At 38.5% G+C, this 21,465-nt stretch overlaps 1 protein-coding gene across 1 annotated transcript in view; it reads left to right on the top strand.

The window, feature by feature from the left end:
* Positions 1-16,527, top strand: part of LOC104502165 (zinc finger transcription factor Trps1-like) — a 37,865-nt gene extending 21,338 nt beyond the window's left edge. The window contains exons 4-5 of the mRNA XM_010146097.1: positions 3,066-3,669; positions 16,156-16,527. Coding sequence (XP_010144399.1) covers positions 3,066-3,669; positions 16,156-16,527 — 976 coding nt within the window. The remainder of the gene's footprint in view (positions 1-3,065; positions 3,670-16,155) is intronic.
* Positions 16,528-21,465: the final 4,938 nt, after the last annotated feature.

Raw genomic sequence — 21,465 nt, 5'->3', positions numbered from 1 at the left:
GAGTGGTGTATAAGCAAGATCACAAAAGGGATAATGCTGTTTCTTTCTTCATTTACATTGCTTTCTTCCATACTGAGATTGTCCTTAAACATCTTTCCTTTGATCAGCTGTATACCAATACACTGTATTGCACCTGATGAAGTCAGAGTTTCAAGTGGTATATAACTGGTTTAGCTGTAAAGTGTAACTGTCAGGTAATGTACAGGAGTGCTTACTGTGTACTTTCCAAATTGGAATTTTTAAAATTTCACTGCTAACCTTGGGGAGCTTTGTGCACAAATCTATGTGTAACTTGGGCCTTTGGAAACAAGATGTAGATTTATATTCTAGTATAAAAAGAAATCAAACATTGCCAACTTGTTTCCTTGATTACTGTCAGGGTGGGGTGAAAACAGTCAGAGATGAAAACATTTTCTTTTTATGCTTTGTCTGGGAAAGAATAAAAGTTTCCAACTTTTAGAAGTTCTGTAATAGCTGATGATAGTTACTATTTTATTGTCTGAGACTGTGACTTATATTGGACAGTTCCAAGCTTTAGCTTACATTTAGGAGCTTGAGGATAGAATAATATACAGGACAAACCCATACAAAGTAGGAAGAGGTATAATGTTGGTGGCAGAGATTTCTTTTTAATGCATAGTAGAAAGGTGTATGTCCTGAAAAAAAGCAGCTTGTTGGTTTACTATCTACCCACATCAGTCCTTGCCTTTTCCACATCACAGTGCCTATCAGTCTCTCAGAAAAATGAAGGGATGCTTGTATGACTCTTTTTGAATCAGTTATAAGTAATTCAAATGCACAAACCTTTAATGTAATAGAAGTGATTTTATCTGGGCCTCAGCAATATAGTTACAACTGCATCTAATATTCCACATTTATTTGTGGCCTCTGAAGTGTGGTACCGCTCCTGTGGTGTGTACTGCTCCTGATCAAAAACATTTAGCCCGCGTGGAAGGGTTTAAAAAAAAAGTTTGACAGAAAAAGATCAGCTGTTTGGAGGTGTGATATCTGTAGATGAGAGCTAAGTTAGGAAAGGGGGTTAGCTATTGAAATAGCCAAGTTAAACAAGAGACACTTAGGGCTAAGTAGTCTCCCAAAGGATTGATAAACTTTCACGTGGGGAGTGTGTGCGATTGAGCCATTAGCCCCAAATGGTGTCTTGTTTAACTTGGCTTTTAAGATAACTAGCCCCTGTCTAACTTGGACTTCGCTTATGGTATCCCACCTTTACAGGGCTGACACTCTCTATAAGTTGGCTTTTTGTATTATAAAATGGTTTTGATCAGATAGCACTTTTTTTTTTTTCAGAAGAGAATTAAGCTTGGTTTAGAAAAGAATTAAGTTGCAAGAGAGAATATATTAGTGTTGCATTGAGAGACAAGCTGAGTTTAATAAAACACGATTGTAGAATGAAGAAAAAGGAACACAGCCAGAACAGGATTTTAACCCACAGCTTGCTCTCCCACAAGTAGATTTTGTTGCCATAAGGCTGTGTGGAGAATAGCTGAGTGTATTTTTTGCATAACTGAACAAGCCCATCTAGTCCCTTAAAATGAATATAAATATGGAAAATGACAAAAAGAAAACTGATACTGCACGAGGGCTAAAAAGCTTGAGTCTGAATGTGTACTCATGTCTGCGTGCTGACATAACTGCAAGAAAATCAGACAATGTAAATAACATATGGTTTGTTTTTCCAACAAAAGGCAAGAAGGAAGACAAGGGGTTTTAATAAGTTTGGCAAGTTGTCCCTTCTAAACTATCATACTTTAAAAGGGACATTTTGTGTATCATTCCAGTTCTACAGATGCGCTGGGAGCCAAATCCTGCTCTTACTGAAGTCAATGGGAGTTTTGCCATCGACTTTACTGAGACTAAGTTTTGGCCTCCAAAGAATTAATTCTAACCATCGAAGCTGTCAGGGCAGTAACAGATTTCTCATACAAGTTTTGTCCTGTGTGGATAGTGAAAGGCTTGTTTTTTAGCTTGGCTAAAGACGCTGTTGTGACTCGGAATGCCTGGGGTGTGGATGTGTGAGTGTGTCTGTAGGGAGAAGCTTTCGCAGAGTTATGTACATTTTGATGAAGGGCAGGGACAGTGTTTTACTCTGCGTTGGTACGAAGCTGGGCGCAGCGGGGCCCGGAGCCTGACAGAGGGCTCTGACCACTCCTGTGCTATAAACAATTATTCATAATGGCGTTATTCAGCTCATAAACAGTGTTCTGTTCCTGTGATAGATACAGTAAATGGGTAACATGTTGTTCTCATGTAGCAACATATGCTTTACATAATTCAGTAATGCAGTGCTTTATATAGGCTTTTAGAGTAAAAACAGGAAAACGCATTATTCCACACTGCTCCGCAGTTCATACCCAAGCATTTCTGTATTTGACAGGAAAACACAGCTTGTAGTGACACAGCCAACTATTTTGCTTTTTGTTTAGAGCAGCATCTTTTAAAGTTGTGTTAAAATGTCCATATAGGACAAATAAGTACTGTCTGTTGTGTACAACCTTCCGTCCTTTGTGTGTTATTATCTGGAAGTTAACCAGAGTTCCATTCAAAATCATCTTTGTCAACCAAAGGTATACAAAATTTCCAAAAGTGGAAAGCAAAGGAATTTTTAAAAACATTTATAACTTTCTACCATGGATCTGTATTATATAAAGTGGTTTTTTATACAAAGAAAACCATCCTTTTCTATTTGATTTTTGTTGGAAAAAAAAATGCATTACCTCAGTGTTTCTACCACAGTAGAAAGTAAAAAGTGTATTGCAGCAAACTGAAGGGGAAAAAACACAAAGTACCAGTGAAAATTATACGAAGTTTAGAATAATGCAGTGGTGTGAGAATGAACAATAGGAGGCCATTGCAAGGCGTGGGGGGAAAAAACAGCAGGATTTTTCCCATATTGCTTGAGACACCCAAGTAAACTGGCTTGTTTTATTTAGAGGGAATCGTACTGTATTTTCTGTTTATTTTCTTGATCTTGGTAGGTAAAACCACTGTGAGAGGGAAGGCCAAGTGGAGGCTGTCACATTAATACACTTCTCCTTTTCTTCCAGGAGAGTACACAACTGCTACAAATGCCGTCAGTGCAGCTTCACAGCTGTCGACACTCAGTCACTACTAGAGCACTTCAACACTGTGCACTGTCAGGAGATGGACGTCACTACAGCCAATGGAGAGGACAGTCATGGTGTTTCGTCTATCAAGGAGGAACCAAAAATGGACCTCAAGGTCTACAGTCTGATTAATCCAGACCCCAAAATGGGGGAGGCCATATCTGACAGCATAGTGAAGAGGGAAAAGATAGAAGATAAGGAAATGCTCAAGGAGAAAGGTTGGACTGACAGTCCTAGTGATGATCTTCGCAACGTGACCTGGAGAGGAACAGACATTTTGAGGGGGAGCCCATCGTACACACAGACCAGTCTAGGCTTATTGACTCCAGTGTCCGTTGGCCAAGAGCAGCCAAAGCCTTTAAGGGATAGTCCAAATGTAGAAGCTGCCCATCTTGCACGGCCAATTTATGGCTTGGCAGTGGAGAACAAGGGCTTCCTGCAGGGCGTGCCAGCTGGAGCAGCGGAGAAAGCTGGGCAGCTCACCCAGCCCTACGCTGGATCCGGGGACAGCAAGGCAAAGGACGAATCCCAATCCTTATTAAGGGTAGGAAGCTCTCTTTTATCCTCACTTTTTATGATGACTACATTTATGTTATGTTTAATTCAGCATGCTACTGATTTCTTCCAGAGAAATATGGTTGGGTTTTTTTTCATGCAAGGGAAAAAAATATGTGAAGGAAGGACTGAAAGAGTCAAGCTTGTAGGGCTAAACTGGCACATAAATGTTCCAAAGTGTTTGCATAAAACAGTGTATATATTGATGTCGCATTAGTAAGCAAGTGCTTCTTCTTTTGCTATTTAGCTGTGATTGAATTTTGTTTAATCATTCCTACTAATTGTGCAGGTTGGTGATGCATTTGAAGAAGGAAGGTTTAGAATCCCAGAAGGTTGCACATCTGTTACACTAAACCAACTAATCACCTCTTAAATTTTGTGGTGGTGTGACAGTTCACACTTAAGCAAGATTTCACATTATTTAATATCTAAGAATATGAAAACTGAGTTAAATAGGAATAAAAAGTGACCCCTTTTTCTTGTGCCTTGGAAGCAAAAGGAAAAGAAAAAAAAAGAAAAGGAAGGAGCTTGGGTGATAAGAAAAGGAGAATATTTATCACGCCAAATAATTCCTATTCTGTGGTTTTTTTTAAAACAAAAGGACCTGTATATAAGGAACTTCTCCTTCCATCGAGGTATGCATTTCCTACTGTGAAGAAATCTGAGGTTAGAAAAGCTCTCAAATTCTGAGGAGCTGAATAGGGAGACAAATAACTACCTTTCTCCTGCAGTCACCACTGTATGTTTTCAGGGGCTGTTCCTTATCTGAACTTCTAGAGACTTGCTACAGAAGTGGTTAGTCGACAGACAAACCTCTCTAGAATGGAAGTGACGATCAGCTGGTTTTTTTTTTTTGTCTTTATAAGAACATTTATAACCATAACATCCATTACTGTAAGTGTGAACAACATGTTAGGAGAAGACAAAAGGCAAGATAAATGTTTTATTCCATGGTCTGCTAAGATTATACATAGGTACATCTGTCTCAGTATGCATGTATGTCTTACAAGCTCTTTCTAAATTAAGTCAATGGTATTAAAAATATTCAGTTATTCTAAGTATAAAATCATATGTCTGTCACTTAAAGCCTGCATGCAATTTAGGGGGACCACAGTCTTTTGTACTTTACAGGTCATGAATAGTTATCATCAGATTGTAAGTGTATGACAAGCAGTCACTGTCTGACAGGTTCCCTGCAAACGTGGGTGTGTGTTCACTGTGAATGAGAGGATCATATTTCCCTCCTCCATTTGGAAATACATGTAAAAATATATGCATGTTTCTGACTAGTAGTTGGGTATATTAGCTGTGCACAGACGTATTGGCTGGAGGAGCTATTTATACTGGGAGTTATCAGAATACAAATAATTTTCATTTATTTTTGATTATTAAAGAATGAGAAGAAAAAACTAAATAAAAATCTGCAAAGGGACATGGTGGTATGCAGAATCAACTCTGTAAAGGTCTAAATTTGGTTGGTAGCTGGAGCCTAATACTTCGTAGGGAAATTGTGCACTGGCTGTTTCTTATGCCCTATAAAAAAGTAATTCCAAGTCTTTATACAGAAGCACTAATATATGGATATATTTTCTAACTTAGTATTTTTATCATTTTGGAAATATTTTGATCACTTCTGGATATTTGAAATATGAAGTATCTGTAATTTCCATGGTTTTCTGAGGAAAAAAAGGTCTTATGTTTGTGTATATAAATTAGTTCCTTGTATTTTAAACTGTGTACAACCCAACTTTTCTTTTTCAAGGTTTGTAAAAGGATTTACTAGTGGATGAGGTGTATACTGACTGGTGAAACCATACTGACACCCTTCAAAGTGGGATTACTTTTGTTTACACCTTTAGCTACCTTTCTCTTTGAACTCTGTATGCAAAGGACTTGTTTGTCTGGGTCTTTTCCTTAATTACAGTATTTTAATTTTCACTTTTCTTCTTTGAAAATTTGTCAAGTTGCCTTTGTCAGTTCGAAACATTTTTTTAAAAAATGGAAGGAGGTTAACTGTCTTCATCTGCTAAATAGAGTCCCTAATCATGTATATTTCAGCACTGTTGATGGATAGAGGAAAATAGGGAGAAATGGAACGTCTTGAAGGTAAGGGGTGATTTAAAGGATAGGATGTGGAAGGTGAAGGAGTGTGATTCTATGAGTGATATTAATTCCCTATTCCCTTGGATCTGTAAAAAAAAAAAAAATCATAGAAACCTAACTCCTTTATTTTGCTCTTGATACAGTTTTCTGTAGACAGTTATGGGATGCAGTACTGGAGCCAGGAAGTAAGACAAAGTGATGGGCAGCTTGACCAGAGGGAACTGAGCGACAAGAATTATCTGACAGACATGTATGTTAGAATGGCTGGAAGCTCTCTTGGCTCAGGCAAAGTTAGAAATTGTTCAGAAAAAAACTTCCGTTCTGGAAAAAGCTTATTTTTGTAATCCTTTGAAATAAAAGAAAATAATCTGTGTTGTTAAGCAAATCTCTCATGACTATCCACTTTTGGACAAATTTATTTTTCTAATGTGAAATAGTTCACAGAAATAGCTAATGTTGTGCTAAAAGTTGGGCCTTTCTAGTAGTAAAGTGTTAAAATAATGCATACTTCTGGTATCATATAATGAATGCTCATGCAAAATACTGTATCCCGGGACGACTGGTGACTAGGAAACAAAACCTATAATAAAATCACTGTGGACACCTTCATTTCTTTTTCCCCAAAGATTGACCCAGACAAAGCCAAAAATTTGGGATTACTCAGTGAATAAACACTGGACTGAAAAAAAACCTAACACATCTCTTTGGTTGTACTGGCTGTTCAATATTTATAAAGTGGTTCTGCTTCTTACAAATGATTTGTAGTGATTTGACAGTAGCAGTAATACCGTGTGCTTTTCATTTTTTAGTTCTCTCATGACTGGGGGAAGGGCAAGGGGAGATCATGTTTTTCACGTTTTTTCGTATAGATAGAGGTTAATACTGCAAGTGGGTTTTCCAGACACTGCATTTAGGAGTGACTAGTATTTTAGTAAAATATCAAAGATGTACCGATCAACTGGGAAAGGGGTGAGAATCTACAGTTACCCACAGAAATCCCTAATGCTTACAAGATAATTGTAAACTTTTGGAAATTACTTGGAGTGTTTTTCAGCTTTGCACGTTGTGTAAGCCGTTTATATTCTGCTTTCTCGCATTCCTTCCATGCATGATGGACATGTTCCCTCCCCAGACTCTGTGCTACGGTAGGTTATTCGTGGGAGTCGTTAGGGTAGGATTTCTTTCTTTTTTAGCAGCTAAAAGACCTAATGGCTTGTGACCTTTCGGGAGCTGGGGATGGTGCAGTGGCGATAGCTTGAACTCTACAAGTGTGCGAACACACATATGCAGTAGACACACCTTTTTCCCCAAGAGCGCTTCCAGGCTGTGTGTATGTAACAGAATCTTTCTCAGGGGCTTGGTCCTCTTCTGTGAGTAGCTTTAATTTATTTTTCTTATTAAAATGTTTCCAGCAGCTGTACTTACAACGAATCGGTATGTTTTGCAAATGGGAATTAAAAAAATGTACCTCAGCGTGGTACAATGTAGACATTATTTCTGCTCTTCCTTAGAGTAGCTGATTTTATAGTGTAAAGATTTGTTGATACTGGAAGGTCTATTGAGATGCAAAAATGTTCCTTTTTTTTTTGGGTAGTACATTGGCAGCCAGCAGACTCCAAGCCAGGCAGATTGTTTAATGCTTTGACAACGCAGATCTTGGACAGCAGGAACTTTTTGCTAAACTGATTTTAAATGAAGTGTCCTGTTTTGGTATGTGTGGACGCTGCAGAACAAAGTTTTCCACAAAATTGGGAATTGCAGCCTGAACCTTCAGACTTATATACAGACCTAACCAGCCCACCTAAAGGTATTGATAAATATTGCTGCCTCCTGTCATAGTTTAACTGATGCAGATGCAGAATAACACGGGTCACTGTGTTCCACATGCCACATAGACCTGAAAGCAACAGAGAAATGCCTGTGTATTAGTCATAATTGATGTAATGGAGGCATTTGTGTACTGTCGGAGGGAGAGAGATTGACAAATTATCGCAGAGGTTCTGGTGGTTTTTATCAAAGGCAGACTGCAGGTGGTAACATTAAATATAGAACTGAAGATACATTAAGCTTTGTTATGAGCTTTTTACATGGGGCAAATGATAAAATAATATCTTCTATTAAATTAAGGTTATTTTGCACCACAATTATTAGACTATTTACACACTACAGGAAATCAGAGCATTTCAAGGAAGTTTCTGTTTACTTTAAGAACAGTTATTTTCTTATTGTCTGTGAAAGTTACACTTCTGATATTTCATATTGTGTTCTGTCTAGGGCTGTTTATGTGGCTTTAAATTTGGGAGAGAGACAAGAAATCAGAAAAAAGTTATTTTCCATCTCCCTGTTTTGCATTCTCCTTTGTGACTGACAGAGCTAATTTTAAAATAAGCAATTGGTATGTGTGTAGTAAATTTACATATAATTGTGTAGTATCAGCGTAGTAAATATCAGACACAATCCCTAGTGGAGAAACATGATTTCTCCTATTATAAAGTACTGACTCCCATTACATGCAGAGTTAGATGCCAGATAGCTGCAAAGCTGTGGAAATCCTGGACTGGCCTTAGTGATTTCCAAAAGACTTCTCTAAACATTCGGTTCTTGGCCAGAAGGATAACATACCTTTGAGGTAAAACCTGCCTGTCTGATATTGGTAGAAGTATTGCTGCTGCCTTTAGCAGGAACACAGGGAGCAGCACTGGAAGTTTCAAGCACTCACAGTGGGACCTTTGTTTAAGTGTGGTGTTTTGGTGGTCACTACTGGGTAATTGATGGAAGTTTTCGTCTGCTTTGGCATTGTATCCCACTTCCAGCCACCTTTTGATAGCAACATCTTAATGGTATATCTACAAAGTTAAATTTGATGCATACGATTGCATCATATATCTTATATTTAAGGTGGTGGAGATCTTGGATGCTGCATCTTATTCCTCAGCCACTTTGGGAAAGAAAAAGCAGCCCTTTAAAGAAGAAACATCTGAAATATTTTCTCTGTAGCTGTATCTCATTTTTCCCCCCATTTCCTCTGACTCTGCTAGAGATCTTTCAGGAAGTATTTATAGTCAAGGCCATTCATTGCCATATGGGTCCTCTAATTAGCTGAGGGAAGCTCAGCAGGCACTGCGCCTTACTAATGCACAGAGCTATGTCAGGTCAGGGAGCTGCCAAAGTCTTGGTTATTTTAGAAGCACCTGTTTCCACAAGTCTCTGCCTGGGGAGGCAGTGGGCTCCTTTTTAAAATATAGCTACATCCTGGAAAATGGCAAGAATCCTCCGACAAGGAAAATGAGAAAATAAAGTTAGGACTTGAAAAGAAATGGTTTTGAAGTATCGCATTTCCTGTGCAAACTGAGGCGGGTAAGATCCCTGTGCTGGTGAAGGGCTTGTGAACGAAGCTAAAATAACTTCTGAAGGTTTCAAGTAGTTTAGAAACAAACATGTACTTGTCTGCTTTTAGTAACTACTGGAACCAAACCCACAAGAAATTGAATGTTATGCGTTACGCATCCTGACGGAGTGATCAGATAGGACTAGAAAGTAACTTTTAGAAAAATGTTAACCTGTCCAATTAAAGGCATGCTTCTGGTTTTTGTGTGGGGTGTGTCTGTCATGTGGAGAGACAACCCCTCCTTGTGCATGTTAACCCACCCATCAGTGCATTTATTTTCTTCTCCCTTTTACGAAATGCAGTTTAGAAGAGAATTAAATGATAAAATCATTATTTGGGTGGGGTGCAGTATAATAATGTGAAAGGGCAGCACCTACGTCAAAAATCCTTGACAAAAAGGTGAATCAGTATGTGGAACAAAGGGCTGGGGAGATCGGTATGGGCTCTTGGACTGCTTCATGAGCAGCAGAATTTACTAAGTTGCTATGATCAATGACAATGATTCAATCAGGGAGAAGCAAGATAATTCTTGATTTGAAACAAGCTGCTTCATTTGGGTGAGAGAGATGCTAATGAAAATGAGAACAGAAGAGTGTTTTCTTGTGCTGAACCAAGCGGCCAAAACAGATTGACAATCAGTGTCAGATGCAATTAATTCAATTTTATATTACCTTTCTTAGTTCAGGTAGGACAACCTCTCTTTTGCTCTCTCTGGTCCAGCATTTGGTGTCTCAGCGTTGATGGGAGCGAGAAGGGGCAGCGCACTGTTATCACCTGCATGGCAGCATCCTGCACCAGGGCTTGGCTCTGCTAGGCGAACCTCACTTGGGTGCTTGAGGCTCCATGCCATTGCTGCCACGGGGAACAGTGGTTATTGAACTCAGCGTGAGGGTGGGCGTATCCTCAGTGCGTGGGTATAGATATCCCCAGCAGCCCCCACCGCTCTGGGCTGGGTGAGGGTTTGGGCACAGATGAGCCCTCAGAGGAGCGAGACAGAGCCTCCCTCGTCCTGGGGTTTGGCTTGGAGGTCTCCCTCCCACCTCAGCCCCTCTGCACTACCAAGTCGCCCTTATTGACAGTGGAAACAACCCGTCCTGCAGCCCTTATTCATACCCCCTTGCTCCAGACTGGACACACTGAACAAGGAAATGTTATTCCCTTAGGTATGACCAATCCTGGTAAGCAGGTATTTTTTTTTTTTACTGTCTTCACATTAATTCCTGACTTTTTTTCTTTTTTTTTTTTTAAACCTGCTCACAGGGGATGCAGCTCGGTTAAAGCAGTGTCAGGGTATGGAGCACAGCTGTGGGCACTGCACAGGCAAACAGCGCAGCAGCAGCTCCCTCCAGTCTAAACAATTCTGAGAACTGTCAATGGGAAGCCTTGTTGAAACTGGGCAGTAAGTAAACGCAGCTTGTCGCCTGACAACTAATTTCAGTAATTAGTTGGGCTTTCCAAAAGTTTTGAAAAGTTAAGGGCAACTATAACCATTATACAGCCCTATTATCTCTCTGTATTGCTAGTAGTGCTTAGTATTATGTACCGGAAGTGAAATGGAAGCTTCAGTTAGCTCTAGAAACTAAGGATAATCTTCATCAAACTGGATGCAATAGGAAACACACATGCATGTCTGAGGGCAGAACTTGCTGCTAACTTACAGATTTTCAATTGAAAATTAAATTTCATAGATGAATGCAGGCAAGGATCGGACCTAATTCTATTTTTTGCCTGAAGTACTATGGTGCTGAACAGTGAAAATCTATGTGAAGATACCTCTAACATCTGGAAGTGCAGAGTTGCTTTCTGTGTTAAATTTCAGACAACCGTCTGCATGTATTTGGTAGTTAAAAAGACACAATAAATATAGTCTTTTAGAGGAGGGATATAATGATAGACAGCAAATAAATGTTTAATTTATCAGACTAAGAAGGAAACATTGTAATTATAATTGATTTGAAGGAATCCAGATGCTATCCACATCTGAACAAATTCAAAATGGTACAGATTTAAAACTAGATTTATGAATATACAGTGTACACACATGTTCTGTGATTTTTCCGTTGAGGTATCTAGGGACTAATGCACATGGTTAAAAAAGACAACTGTGGAAAATAGTTGTTATATGAACAGATGTGTGCTGAAACACAAAAAAAAAAAATTTTTTTGAGATATGCAAAAGGTTTTCTGCAATGTCTTTTGCTACCTTAGCACTCCTCAGAATATGCATGTGGCCACCTTGAAACTAGTTTTAAGATCTGTAATGTAGCACAGTTAATTTAGTGAACAATTTCCTGCCTAATGTAATTAATTTACTTCTTCTACCAAGTTCTGGTTTTAAAATGAAGCTTTGTAATGGCTCAATGGTTCTGTTGATGGTTTTCTAAGCATTTTTCTAAGTACATTTTTGTATATTTTAGCAAATCTTATAATCTTTATTGTAGTGATATTATGTGTTTGTAATATATACATCTATAAATATAGGTATTCAGTATTGCATGTTACATTATTTAGAGTTCAGATAGGACATAATTTGTGCATGAAGACAGGAGGAGGAATAAGGATGTTTTCTCTTTTTGTGCTGTGCACATTATTAGGTTTCTGAAAAAAATGGCCTGGTGGCAGCCCAGGCTATGCAGCGCTTTGCAAGCAGCTTGCAAATGGACTTAGAAACCTTTGCTAAGTTTGTGTCCTGCCGTGCTGCCTGAAATTTGCATTCAACAAATCTTGAGTCATATTTGTTGGTGAATCATATTTGTCCTAGTTAGGTGGGTAATTCATGGTGATTTCTTGGCTGCTCATAGCCTTAGTCTCACGATTCTGTCTGTAAAATGGGAATAAGGCCAGTTTTGCATCTTGAAAGGTGAGAGCGAAGAGAGATGCAGTAAACTCTGTATCGTGCAACACTCATCATAGCAGGAAGAGCCTGATCCATAGACATCCTGAATCAATATTCCTGGTTGAGTTCTCTGGGCATGATGATGTAACTTTTTGCAAGAATACCAGTGAAAGAGAAAAACTTAAGAGACAAATCATAATTTTAATTTTAACTTTGTTAAAATTTCTATTCTTTCCTTCAGCCTGAAAAAAAAGAAAAAAAAAAAGAGCAGGAATTCTGGAGTGAAGCATTTGCATTTCTTGTTTGACTTTGACCTCATTTTGGTTTATGTGCCTCTGATGTGTATAGTGGCAAACTACACGTTTTCACTTATGGGAAGAAGTCTTTTAACGATGCTAACAGTGCAGTCTTTAATCATGTGAGTTGCCTCCAGCACTTGCTGAGAGTAAAATTCCACCCTCTCCATTTTCAGATGGGTTGTACTATCGGCTGTTTCTCCTTGCAAGACTGTCTGTGATTTGAAAATCGTGTTTGAATTTAAAAAAGTGAGGAAAAAAGAGAAATAATCAGAACACTTGTCAAGGAATTTGTTATGAATGGGAATGAGGAGCAATGCAAACAAGCTTGGAATGAGTTTTAATTCACATGTTATTCTGGGAGCCTACAATTTCTGGTGAGAAAATGGCATATTTTAGGTCTATTTCCTCCAGTTTTTGGCATGGAGCAATGCCTGCTTTGTTCAGTCAGATGTTCAAATGAGAATTTTGGATGCTTAAACTAATTTTAGTAGTTGGGGGGCAAATTTATTATGATGCTACAAATAGAGTTCGATTACAGCTGCTTCTTTGCAATTATAAAAATCGGCTGCGAATCACTGGTTGCAAAAAGAAGGAAGGAATCTCATCTGTACAGAATCCTGTCTTGTTTCCTTAAAGTTCTGAATATCATCATTTATATACCCAGTATTTTGAATTTGACTTGATCATGTTGCCAGAGTATTTCCCTGCCGCTTTCCTTCTGTGTCCCAACAGTGATACTGTGCTCACATCACTTTCCCTTTCTTTTCTGAAGAAACCATATCTTTTTGTGTTACAGTGAATTTCTGAGCTTGTTCTGAAATTACAGTAAGTCACACAGACCTCTTCAGACTTATTAAAAAACTTTAAGAAACTTCACTGGAAGTTGGGCACTTCAAAGCTCTTACTACTCTAGTCTCTACATGACTAAAAGGCTGTAAGGCAGGCACCACAAGGTGAAAGCTTTCAAATCAAAGCAAAAGTTAATATACCGCTATTATAAGACATATAGAAAATAGTGTCTTTACATATGTATGATTTTTTTTCTGATAGTATCTGCTTTAATGTTCATGGGATTGTGCTTTTGATTTAGAAAAGAATACTGGGTTATACTCCGTGCTTTTTCTACATTTCATGGCAGCTCTTCTCCCAACCCAAGTGGATAGATTCTAGATCTGTTTAAAAGTTTGTGTTGTGCAGAACAAACTTGGTCAGCCTGTTTCTTGAGAAAAACATTTTCTTCACAGTTCAGTTAATGGACTCAGTTATGGTGATCATTTTGGCATTCCTCCCTGCAGCTGATAAAGAAGAAAAACATCTGTAAAGCTCTCCATTGACAGTAGCACAGTACCTGTGTATTACAGAAATTCATTTATATTTGGCTGAGGTATGCTAGAAACTCAAATATTGCCTTCTGTTTAAAATTCTCATCTATAGTAAGTCATCTACCTTATGCAGTGTTTGAGGGGTGGGGAGAGTTAATGGAAAATGTGATTAAAATCTTCTAAACTTCAAGGCTTGTAAACAGCTTGGCACTTATGTATGTTTGTGTGCGTACTTGTGTTTTACTGGTTTGTTTACTAATTTTAAATTAGATTTAAAAAATAGACTGAAATTTAAAAAGTGAGATTTATTTTTAAATTAAAACCGAAAAGGCTTTTCCACTGAACACTGCATTTCTGTAGTTATTTAGCCAAATGGTTTGTAGGATGTAATTTTTAAAGCAAAGAGTATGTTACAACTTTACTGATTTTTCCATTACAGAAAATTATGTTCTGCTTAGCAGAAGTTTTAAATCTTGGTGGATTTTTAAATAGATCTTTTCATGCCTTTAGGACCGTAAACTTAATCATCACTTAATCAATTTGCCTTTGCCTTCTAATAGCCAACTAAATGGTTGAAGGGTAGAGGTCTTTGCGATGGTTATCAGTCACAACAGTCAGAGCAGGTTTGATGTAGGGACTTCTACAAAATTTAAGAGGATAGTTGATGCCTGTTAAATTTGGTCCCTCAGTTTCTTGGTATAATGCCCAGCGAAGTGATTCCTCATGTAAGACTCATTTTAGTCAAACCTCATGACCAACTGTGTCTATCTCAGAAGAGGTGTTTAATTTGACTTCAGTGCCCCAAGTTGGCATTGGTGTAGACCTCTAGACTGAACCTTTTCCAAAATGCATCGTTTCAGTGAGTGAACAGACAGCCTGGGGAGAAGCCTTAATTGTCGCTAGAGGTACCTTAAAGCTTTCTTAGTGATATCCTCCTTAAGAAGTGAAGCATAAGCCATTTTGAACACCTGTCCCCCAGGTACCTCAGTGTTGTAAGGAAAGAACATTTTTAAAAACACTGAGTTGAGAAGTATTTTATCTGTGCTGGTTCTGTAGGTCCTTGGCAAAGAAGTTAGATTTTGTAAGTGCTGGAAAGTTAACAGGATCCCCATCCAGCTCTCCACACTGAAGGGCTTCCAGTGCCTGGAGAGCTGCAGGGTGTGCCTGGTGCTCTGCCTGGCTGTGAATGCCTGTGGACCCTTGCTGTTGGCTATTTTTTTACTCTTTGCTTGTCCATGTTGCAAGGAAACTTCACTGTAACCTCTGATTTCTTGTCGTCTTCACCTTCATTTGGCTCTCTCTGTCAATCTTTTGTGGAACTCACAGTTTTCTATAGTAAGTCATTGAAATTCTCCAAATTTGGAGCTTTTCTGAAATAAAAAATATTGAATCTTTCATTCGGTTATAAGAATTGTTCCTGATAAGCCTTTCCTAAAATAGACATTGTCTGCATCACGAACAGAGGCTTCCTGATGGGGAGAGATTAAACAAAACAGTCTAAATCTTCTTCTCGGCATCTGCACTTTGCCTCAGCTGGAGCCAGGGTGCAGGTCTGCAAGGGCTTTGCTCTGACAGGTTCTCTCTCAAATGCCTACTAGTATGCACATAAATGGCCCTAACGATCTGATATCCTTCCTACCAAAAATATTCTCATGGCCTTGCTTGCTTTCATCAGGATCACTAAGTAAACCTCAGCTAGTGGAAGGAGGCATGTTGGAGCGTAGCAGAAGAACAGAATGGATGAAACTACAAATTGTTAGTCTGTTAAACACAGATTATGTCTTTGGGTACAAATTCCATTAGCGACTGAATGAGTCTGGATGGGTAGTAGCCTGTGGAAGTATTTGTTATGACAAAACCAACTTTTCATTAATAGACAAAGTTATGCTGTTTCCCTCTGTAGTCTGGCCAACATCAAAATGTTTCAAACTAATTTCAGACTTGTAAAACACTGTCTATCAGATACAGACATATGGATTGAACTAGTAAGTTGCTTGCCATCTGCTGATAAAGGAAGCAAGGCGTCTAAGCAGAAAATGCAGAATTTTTTTTTCACCCAATAGAATGTCATATGGTGCCTTTAGTAGTTTTTTGTATTGACGTTTTTATTGATTGTTAGTAAAGTGTTACATTGCACTGACCTGCATCTGCTTTCAATCTGATAATTATGGGGTTTTTTGTTTTCAAAATATCCATGATAATTTGAGCCTATAAGTAATGTAGTTAGACAGTGACCCACTTTAAATCTGAAAAAAATTGATTGATAACCATACTTCTTATTGTGTGAAACAGGAATAAGCATATTTTTTTACTTGAAAAGGAGAAAAACCTTAAATGTTACTAACAAGAGTTAATTAAAATTATATTTTCTTTCAGTCAAAATTTCCCCTTTCCTTCTGAAAAATAGGATAGAGGCCAGAAAAAAAATACAATTCCTAACATAAAAACAAACAAACAAACAAACCTGCCAAAACTTTTCTGCTTGAGGGAAAATGGATACTTGAGCTTTCTGGGTTTTACCCTGTAGGAGACTTCTCTCCCCAGCCCTGGTGGTTTGTGCAGGTCCAGAGTTTGTCTCCCAGATCTTTGCCAAGGCTTAGCTATGCTGGCAACAGCTATTTCATCTGGGGATGGTTGGCCTGGAGGGCAGAGAGGTTTCGTTGCCTGGCCGCAGCAGGACCAGCCCGGGGCCAGTGCAGTCTGCCGGAGCTCTAATGTTGTGGTGTTGGAAGCAACTTCTGTGCTGGCGTCCGTGGCCTTGCTGCTTGCTTTCGAGAAGCTGCAGCGTGTCAGAGTTGGAGATCTGCTTCCTGAAACTGCAGAGACTTCTTATTTCAGCATACTGGCCCTACTTGGGCCCAGTGGAAATGATAATGATCGGCCCATAATGCAAGTTTAAGTGTTTGTTCTTTTAGTTAATGTTTCTTATAAATTTGTCCATTTTCAGGAAGCTTTTAGAGCTTCTGTGGTTAAAAGAGACATAACAAGTACAAAATTCAGTAACTTCTCAATGGACACACTGCTTTCATAATCAGTAATCATACTGATCTCATGCGATCAGTAATCAAGCACATGGAACTTTGCTTAGTTAAATAATAATAAATGCTCATTTCATCCCTTGATCTCCCTTTTTTTTTCCATAGTGATAGGTAATTAATTTTTCATTGATTTCAGTGATCCAATTTGAACCAATAGTACTAAAAATATTCACAAACTGTGTTCTTAAACATGAGTTATGTCTTCATAAAAGTTGTGACTGAACTGGTGATTTTCTTTTGTAGTAAGAAAAGCCCATTTTTTTTTCTGCAGCAATTAGGTTATTGACTTGCTAGAAGTGTAGGATGTTAAGAATGTACCAAAGAATTTCGATATGTGCTTGAAGTGAAAGTAGTAATGGAAAATCACTACTTGTCCAATATACTGTTTTCTCTGTTGTAAATATCTTTGTTTTTCTGAAAATTGATGTTCCTTGTAATGACCTGCAAAGCCTGTGAACAATGCAGTACCTATTCACACAAGCAGCCTTCTCTTTTCCGAGTGTGGTTATGCATGGTTTCATCTGAGAAAAGCTACACAGTTGCATAAATAACAAGCTCTCCACAATGTAGAGTTAATTGCCATTTTACATTTGGAATTTACACTATGCAGAAAGCTAGTGCAACAGTAGCAACATTTTAACAGGCGTTTGTTGCAGCTGTACACATAGGAACCGATGTCCATGACAGCAAGAAGTAAGAGGAAAATTCAGATAGGACTGATGAAGTAAAAGCTTAGGTAAATGCAGTGCTCCTGTGATGGCTTATGGAAGGCATTAAGCTACAAGTACTACCACTAGCAGTACCATTACTATATGGTTTGCCATGTGCTTCCCCTCTGGTTTTGGTAGCAAAGCTGAATCTGGTATGCTCAGTCTGGTCTTGTATTCTGTTTCTATGCCATGTTCCAGCACACTGAGTCTAGGTCTACTCTGCATCTGATGGGCTATTATTGGTTTTTGTTCTGGTTTTGTTTCATTGAAAGTATCAAGACTTTGTATTTTCCTGATGGTAAATGTTAATATTTACAGCATATTATTGGGAAGTATATCTCCAGAGTAATTTTTCCCTTTTTAATTTTTTTTCCATAGGACCTACCATGCTGTACAGCATGTTTATAATGCTGCAATACATATATTGCAATTGACAAAATACAGGTGTTTACAGCGTTCTGTTTGAGAATGTTGACGGCAGCAATGGAGTCAGACTACTGCGAAGAAAATACTGTATCACCGTAATCAGGAGGATATCAGATATTTAGTCTGACGTTGCCTGCCAGAGACCGGTTAACCTTGCTGTTGATGGGCATATTCACCTCAGTGTATTAAATGGCTCTTCACAGGTTAAGTCCATTATGTAGCATGGTAAACTGCCTTGGCAGGAGCTGAGGGTATGACGGATAGGCTAGGAGGAGCCAAGACCCCTTCTCTTAGACAGGCTGTAGCATTTGGGACAGATTCAAATTTCTTTTGTGTTTTTGTTGTTGCATATTTTTATTTTATAGTAGCTTCCAAGGAACATTGAGATTCATGAATATTAGTAAATACCTTTGAGAAAACTGGACGTGAGGTAGTTCAGAAGCAGGAAGGTTTATAAAGAATAGCGAAAATTTTCTATGTCTAGTATACACTTACCTCTTGTCCACCAGAGCTGTTCTTTTGCAGACCGAACTGCCTTACTGTAATACTATCACACTTCTGACATGAGCGAGTGCTTTCAAAACCATTCATGCCAGATCAAGATGGTGAGAACAGCAGACAGACATGAGAACTGGGACTGTATAAACCAACGCAGGTCCAGAGAAGTGGCAGCATGATTCTCGCTGCTCAGACATTGCCAGTGTGCTATTCCCCCTTTCCCTGGCGTGAGAGAATTGACTGCAACTGTTTATTTTCAACACATGGTTGATATCTTTGTCTGTCTGCCTGTAGATCAGCTGTGCCTTGTTAGGGACTTTACTCATGAGCCCTGAGACTCTTGCTCAACCTTTCATCTCCCTGCCATGTAACTGTGGTTTGTTAGAAATAACTGAGGAAAAATGTAAACTTACTGAAACGACTAAGAAGTCTATAGTCAGTGTCAAAGGAGAGGGGGGATGGACTGAATCAAGGGTGTATGTAAGAGATTAGTCCATGCCTTCTCAGATACATTTATAATGGAGAAAGAAAAACTTAACAGTTGTATTTGCCCTTTGTGAAATATCAAAAAGGATATTTCAGCCTGACCAATTCCTCTTAGTCTTGAGGTTTCTCTTTGTACTGTACAAAGGCGTGAGAGTGTGGCATTCCCACCTCCGTATAACCCCAGAATATACCCATACATTATGTAAAAAAAGCCTTGGCTACATATATATATCATATGCCATATTTATATGAGCAAAGTTACATAGTTAAGAGGGTGTAGAGACATGGATGCAGCTCCTGGAATTGTGTGCTTTCTGTGCTGTAACCGTAGAATGTTATCCTGTTCAGCCTTGCTTAAAGAACCCTGCAGACAGAGCGCTATTTATTTTTGCAGTTTTAAAAGTGTGAAGTAGTCATAGCTCTCAGTTGAAGTTGCTGTGATCCTTCTGTAGATGCAAAAGCCGTTTTTACACGGAGGAAAATATTACTAATTTTCTGGCCTGTTTGCAGACTGTAGAGTGCCGTTGGTGGATTCAAGTAGCTTTTAGCACTTATGTCCACTCCACAGGAGTTACTCAAGTGTGTCAATAGAAATTACATGTATCCTGGTTTTTGGATATGCCTACCAGGGACTTCACTGAATCACACTTCTGCTGCTGCTGCTGCTCTGTTCTGCTCTCCGAGGAAGACTCCATGTGGAGGTCAGCCAAGTTTTCAAACTACTGATTGTGTCTGTACTCGGGACAGAATTATCAAAGAATGGATTTTTTTTTAAATGGAACTCTATTTGTGATCTTGCTGTTGTCAAAAGTGCTTCTAGTCATAGCGCAGTTGTAAAGTGAGGGTTGTTTTCAATAGCTGGCAATGAGTTGTCAAACATTTTGGCCTACCTTTCATTTTTTCTAAACAATTTAAATAATGGGCAAAAGTTATAAATATGCTTTATAAATCTGTATCATCAAAATGATAAGTCATATGCAGACTTAGTGACTTGAAGAACATCTATTTAACCACCTGATACCATTATTTTTTTAATAGAGACTTTTAGCACTAGAAACACATTTAAAAAAAAGATTCTTCCAAAGGGACAGTTAAAATCTGTGCCTTTTCTCCTTTGTTGGAATTTTTTTGAGAACTCTACCAGGACCAGCACAGCTATATCACTCTCTTGTTAGTATGTGCAGAATGTCAGCCTTCCTCACATCTTTTTCTAGGAGAAACTGCTGAAAGATTTGAGTTACCCTCCATTAATAATGCCGTAAGTGCAAATGGCTGAAGTACACCGACAGTTCTGCCAATGCAAACCTGTACAAAAAAGAATGAAAATTTTGTCCCATTCTTGTTGAAATATTGAATTAGATTGTTTAAGACCAATGTTTGATTTGACTTTGTAGATAGCAAGGAAAATGAATGACCCTTTTACTACTTTTCTGTGTGAAATTTTACTTTTTTTTTTTTAACCAACTTTACCATCATTTGATAACTTGAAGGGCTATGTGGCATTATGAATAGAACAGGTTAGAAAGGACATGTTAGGAGAGTTTAAGAAGTTGCTGGGAAAAAAGAGTGTAATGATAGCAGCAGGAAAAGAAAAAAAAAAAAAACATATTACAGCTTCAGAGCAGATGGAGTCCTCTAAGGAAGCTGTCTGAACATGGCCCGGGAACTATAAATTGCATTTGAAGATAGGGCTTTCACTGCAGATGGCAGGTTCCCTGTTGGAAGGTGAAAGCCAGAACAGGGCTATGTGCATGCAGAGAACTGCCTTGAATGTGCCTAACATCTTGTGTTTGACATACATTGAAATTTGGGTTGGAATATGAATTCAAAAAGCTAGTATACAAGTTCAGAACATGAAATCTGTCATAGTATTCAGAAAACCAGCAACTTGCTTTCAGGCATAGAAAATTTTAACTAAATACAAAGACAGAATAAATTTGTGGCCCTACAACTGAAACCAGGCATTAACTTTGAATGCCATTTTCAATCACTCTTATGTTGAAATATGACAGGAAAATGCTCTCTTTCTTCCCCTCTGCCAAGCTGGTATCATTCCAGACTTACCGTGTCAAAAAGCCTTGGTTTCTCTTTGGGTCTGTTAACCCATATTATTTTATTACCCCATTTGACCTGGACCTGATTTCAGTGAAATAAATGAGAGTTTTGGCTTTGACTGGGACTCCTGCTCTAGGAAATGATCCCTAGATCTTAGGAAAAAAAATCCCTGAAGTTACCCCATTCCGTGGGCTTTCAGGGTGGGAGTTGTCTCATCTAATTGTGGTGAAGGTGTCTGTGCCTGAGTTTGACTGTCTGGGTTTCTTGGAGCCAATGCAAATTTAAACAACATCTGAGTTACCTCATCAAAAAAAAAAAAACCAAAAAACAAAAACCCAAACCAAAAACTCCAAACATTTCTATGTAGTCTGAGAACTGTACTTTTTTTTGGCCATTCATTGTATTGGCTTCATCTCCAGTAACTACGAAGGACGCGTAGACAGATACACCACTACACAGCAATTGCAGGAAGTGATAAAAATAAAAGGAGTGCCTGCTTCTTCTTTGTCTGAATGGCAGCCTTATCACTGCAGGTAGGAAGCAAAACTTTGGCATATCTGCAGCTGATGACTCTTCTGTCTCCAAAATGTAATTTGTCAGTTAATGGAAAATACTAACATAGCT

Source organism: Buceros rhinoceros, unplaced genomic scaffold, assembly GCF_000710305.1.
Source record: "Buceros rhinoceros silvestris isolate BGI_N320 unplaced genomic scaffold, ASM71030v1 scaffold1752, whole genome shotgun sequence".
In the NCBI taxonomy this organism is placed as follows: domain Eukaryota; kingdom Metazoa; phylum Chordata; class Aves; order Bucerotiformes; family Bucerotidae; genus Buceros; species Buceros rhinoceros.
Note: the sequence above shows the minus strand (reverse complement) of the source record. Positions and strands in the feature narration are given on the sequence as shown.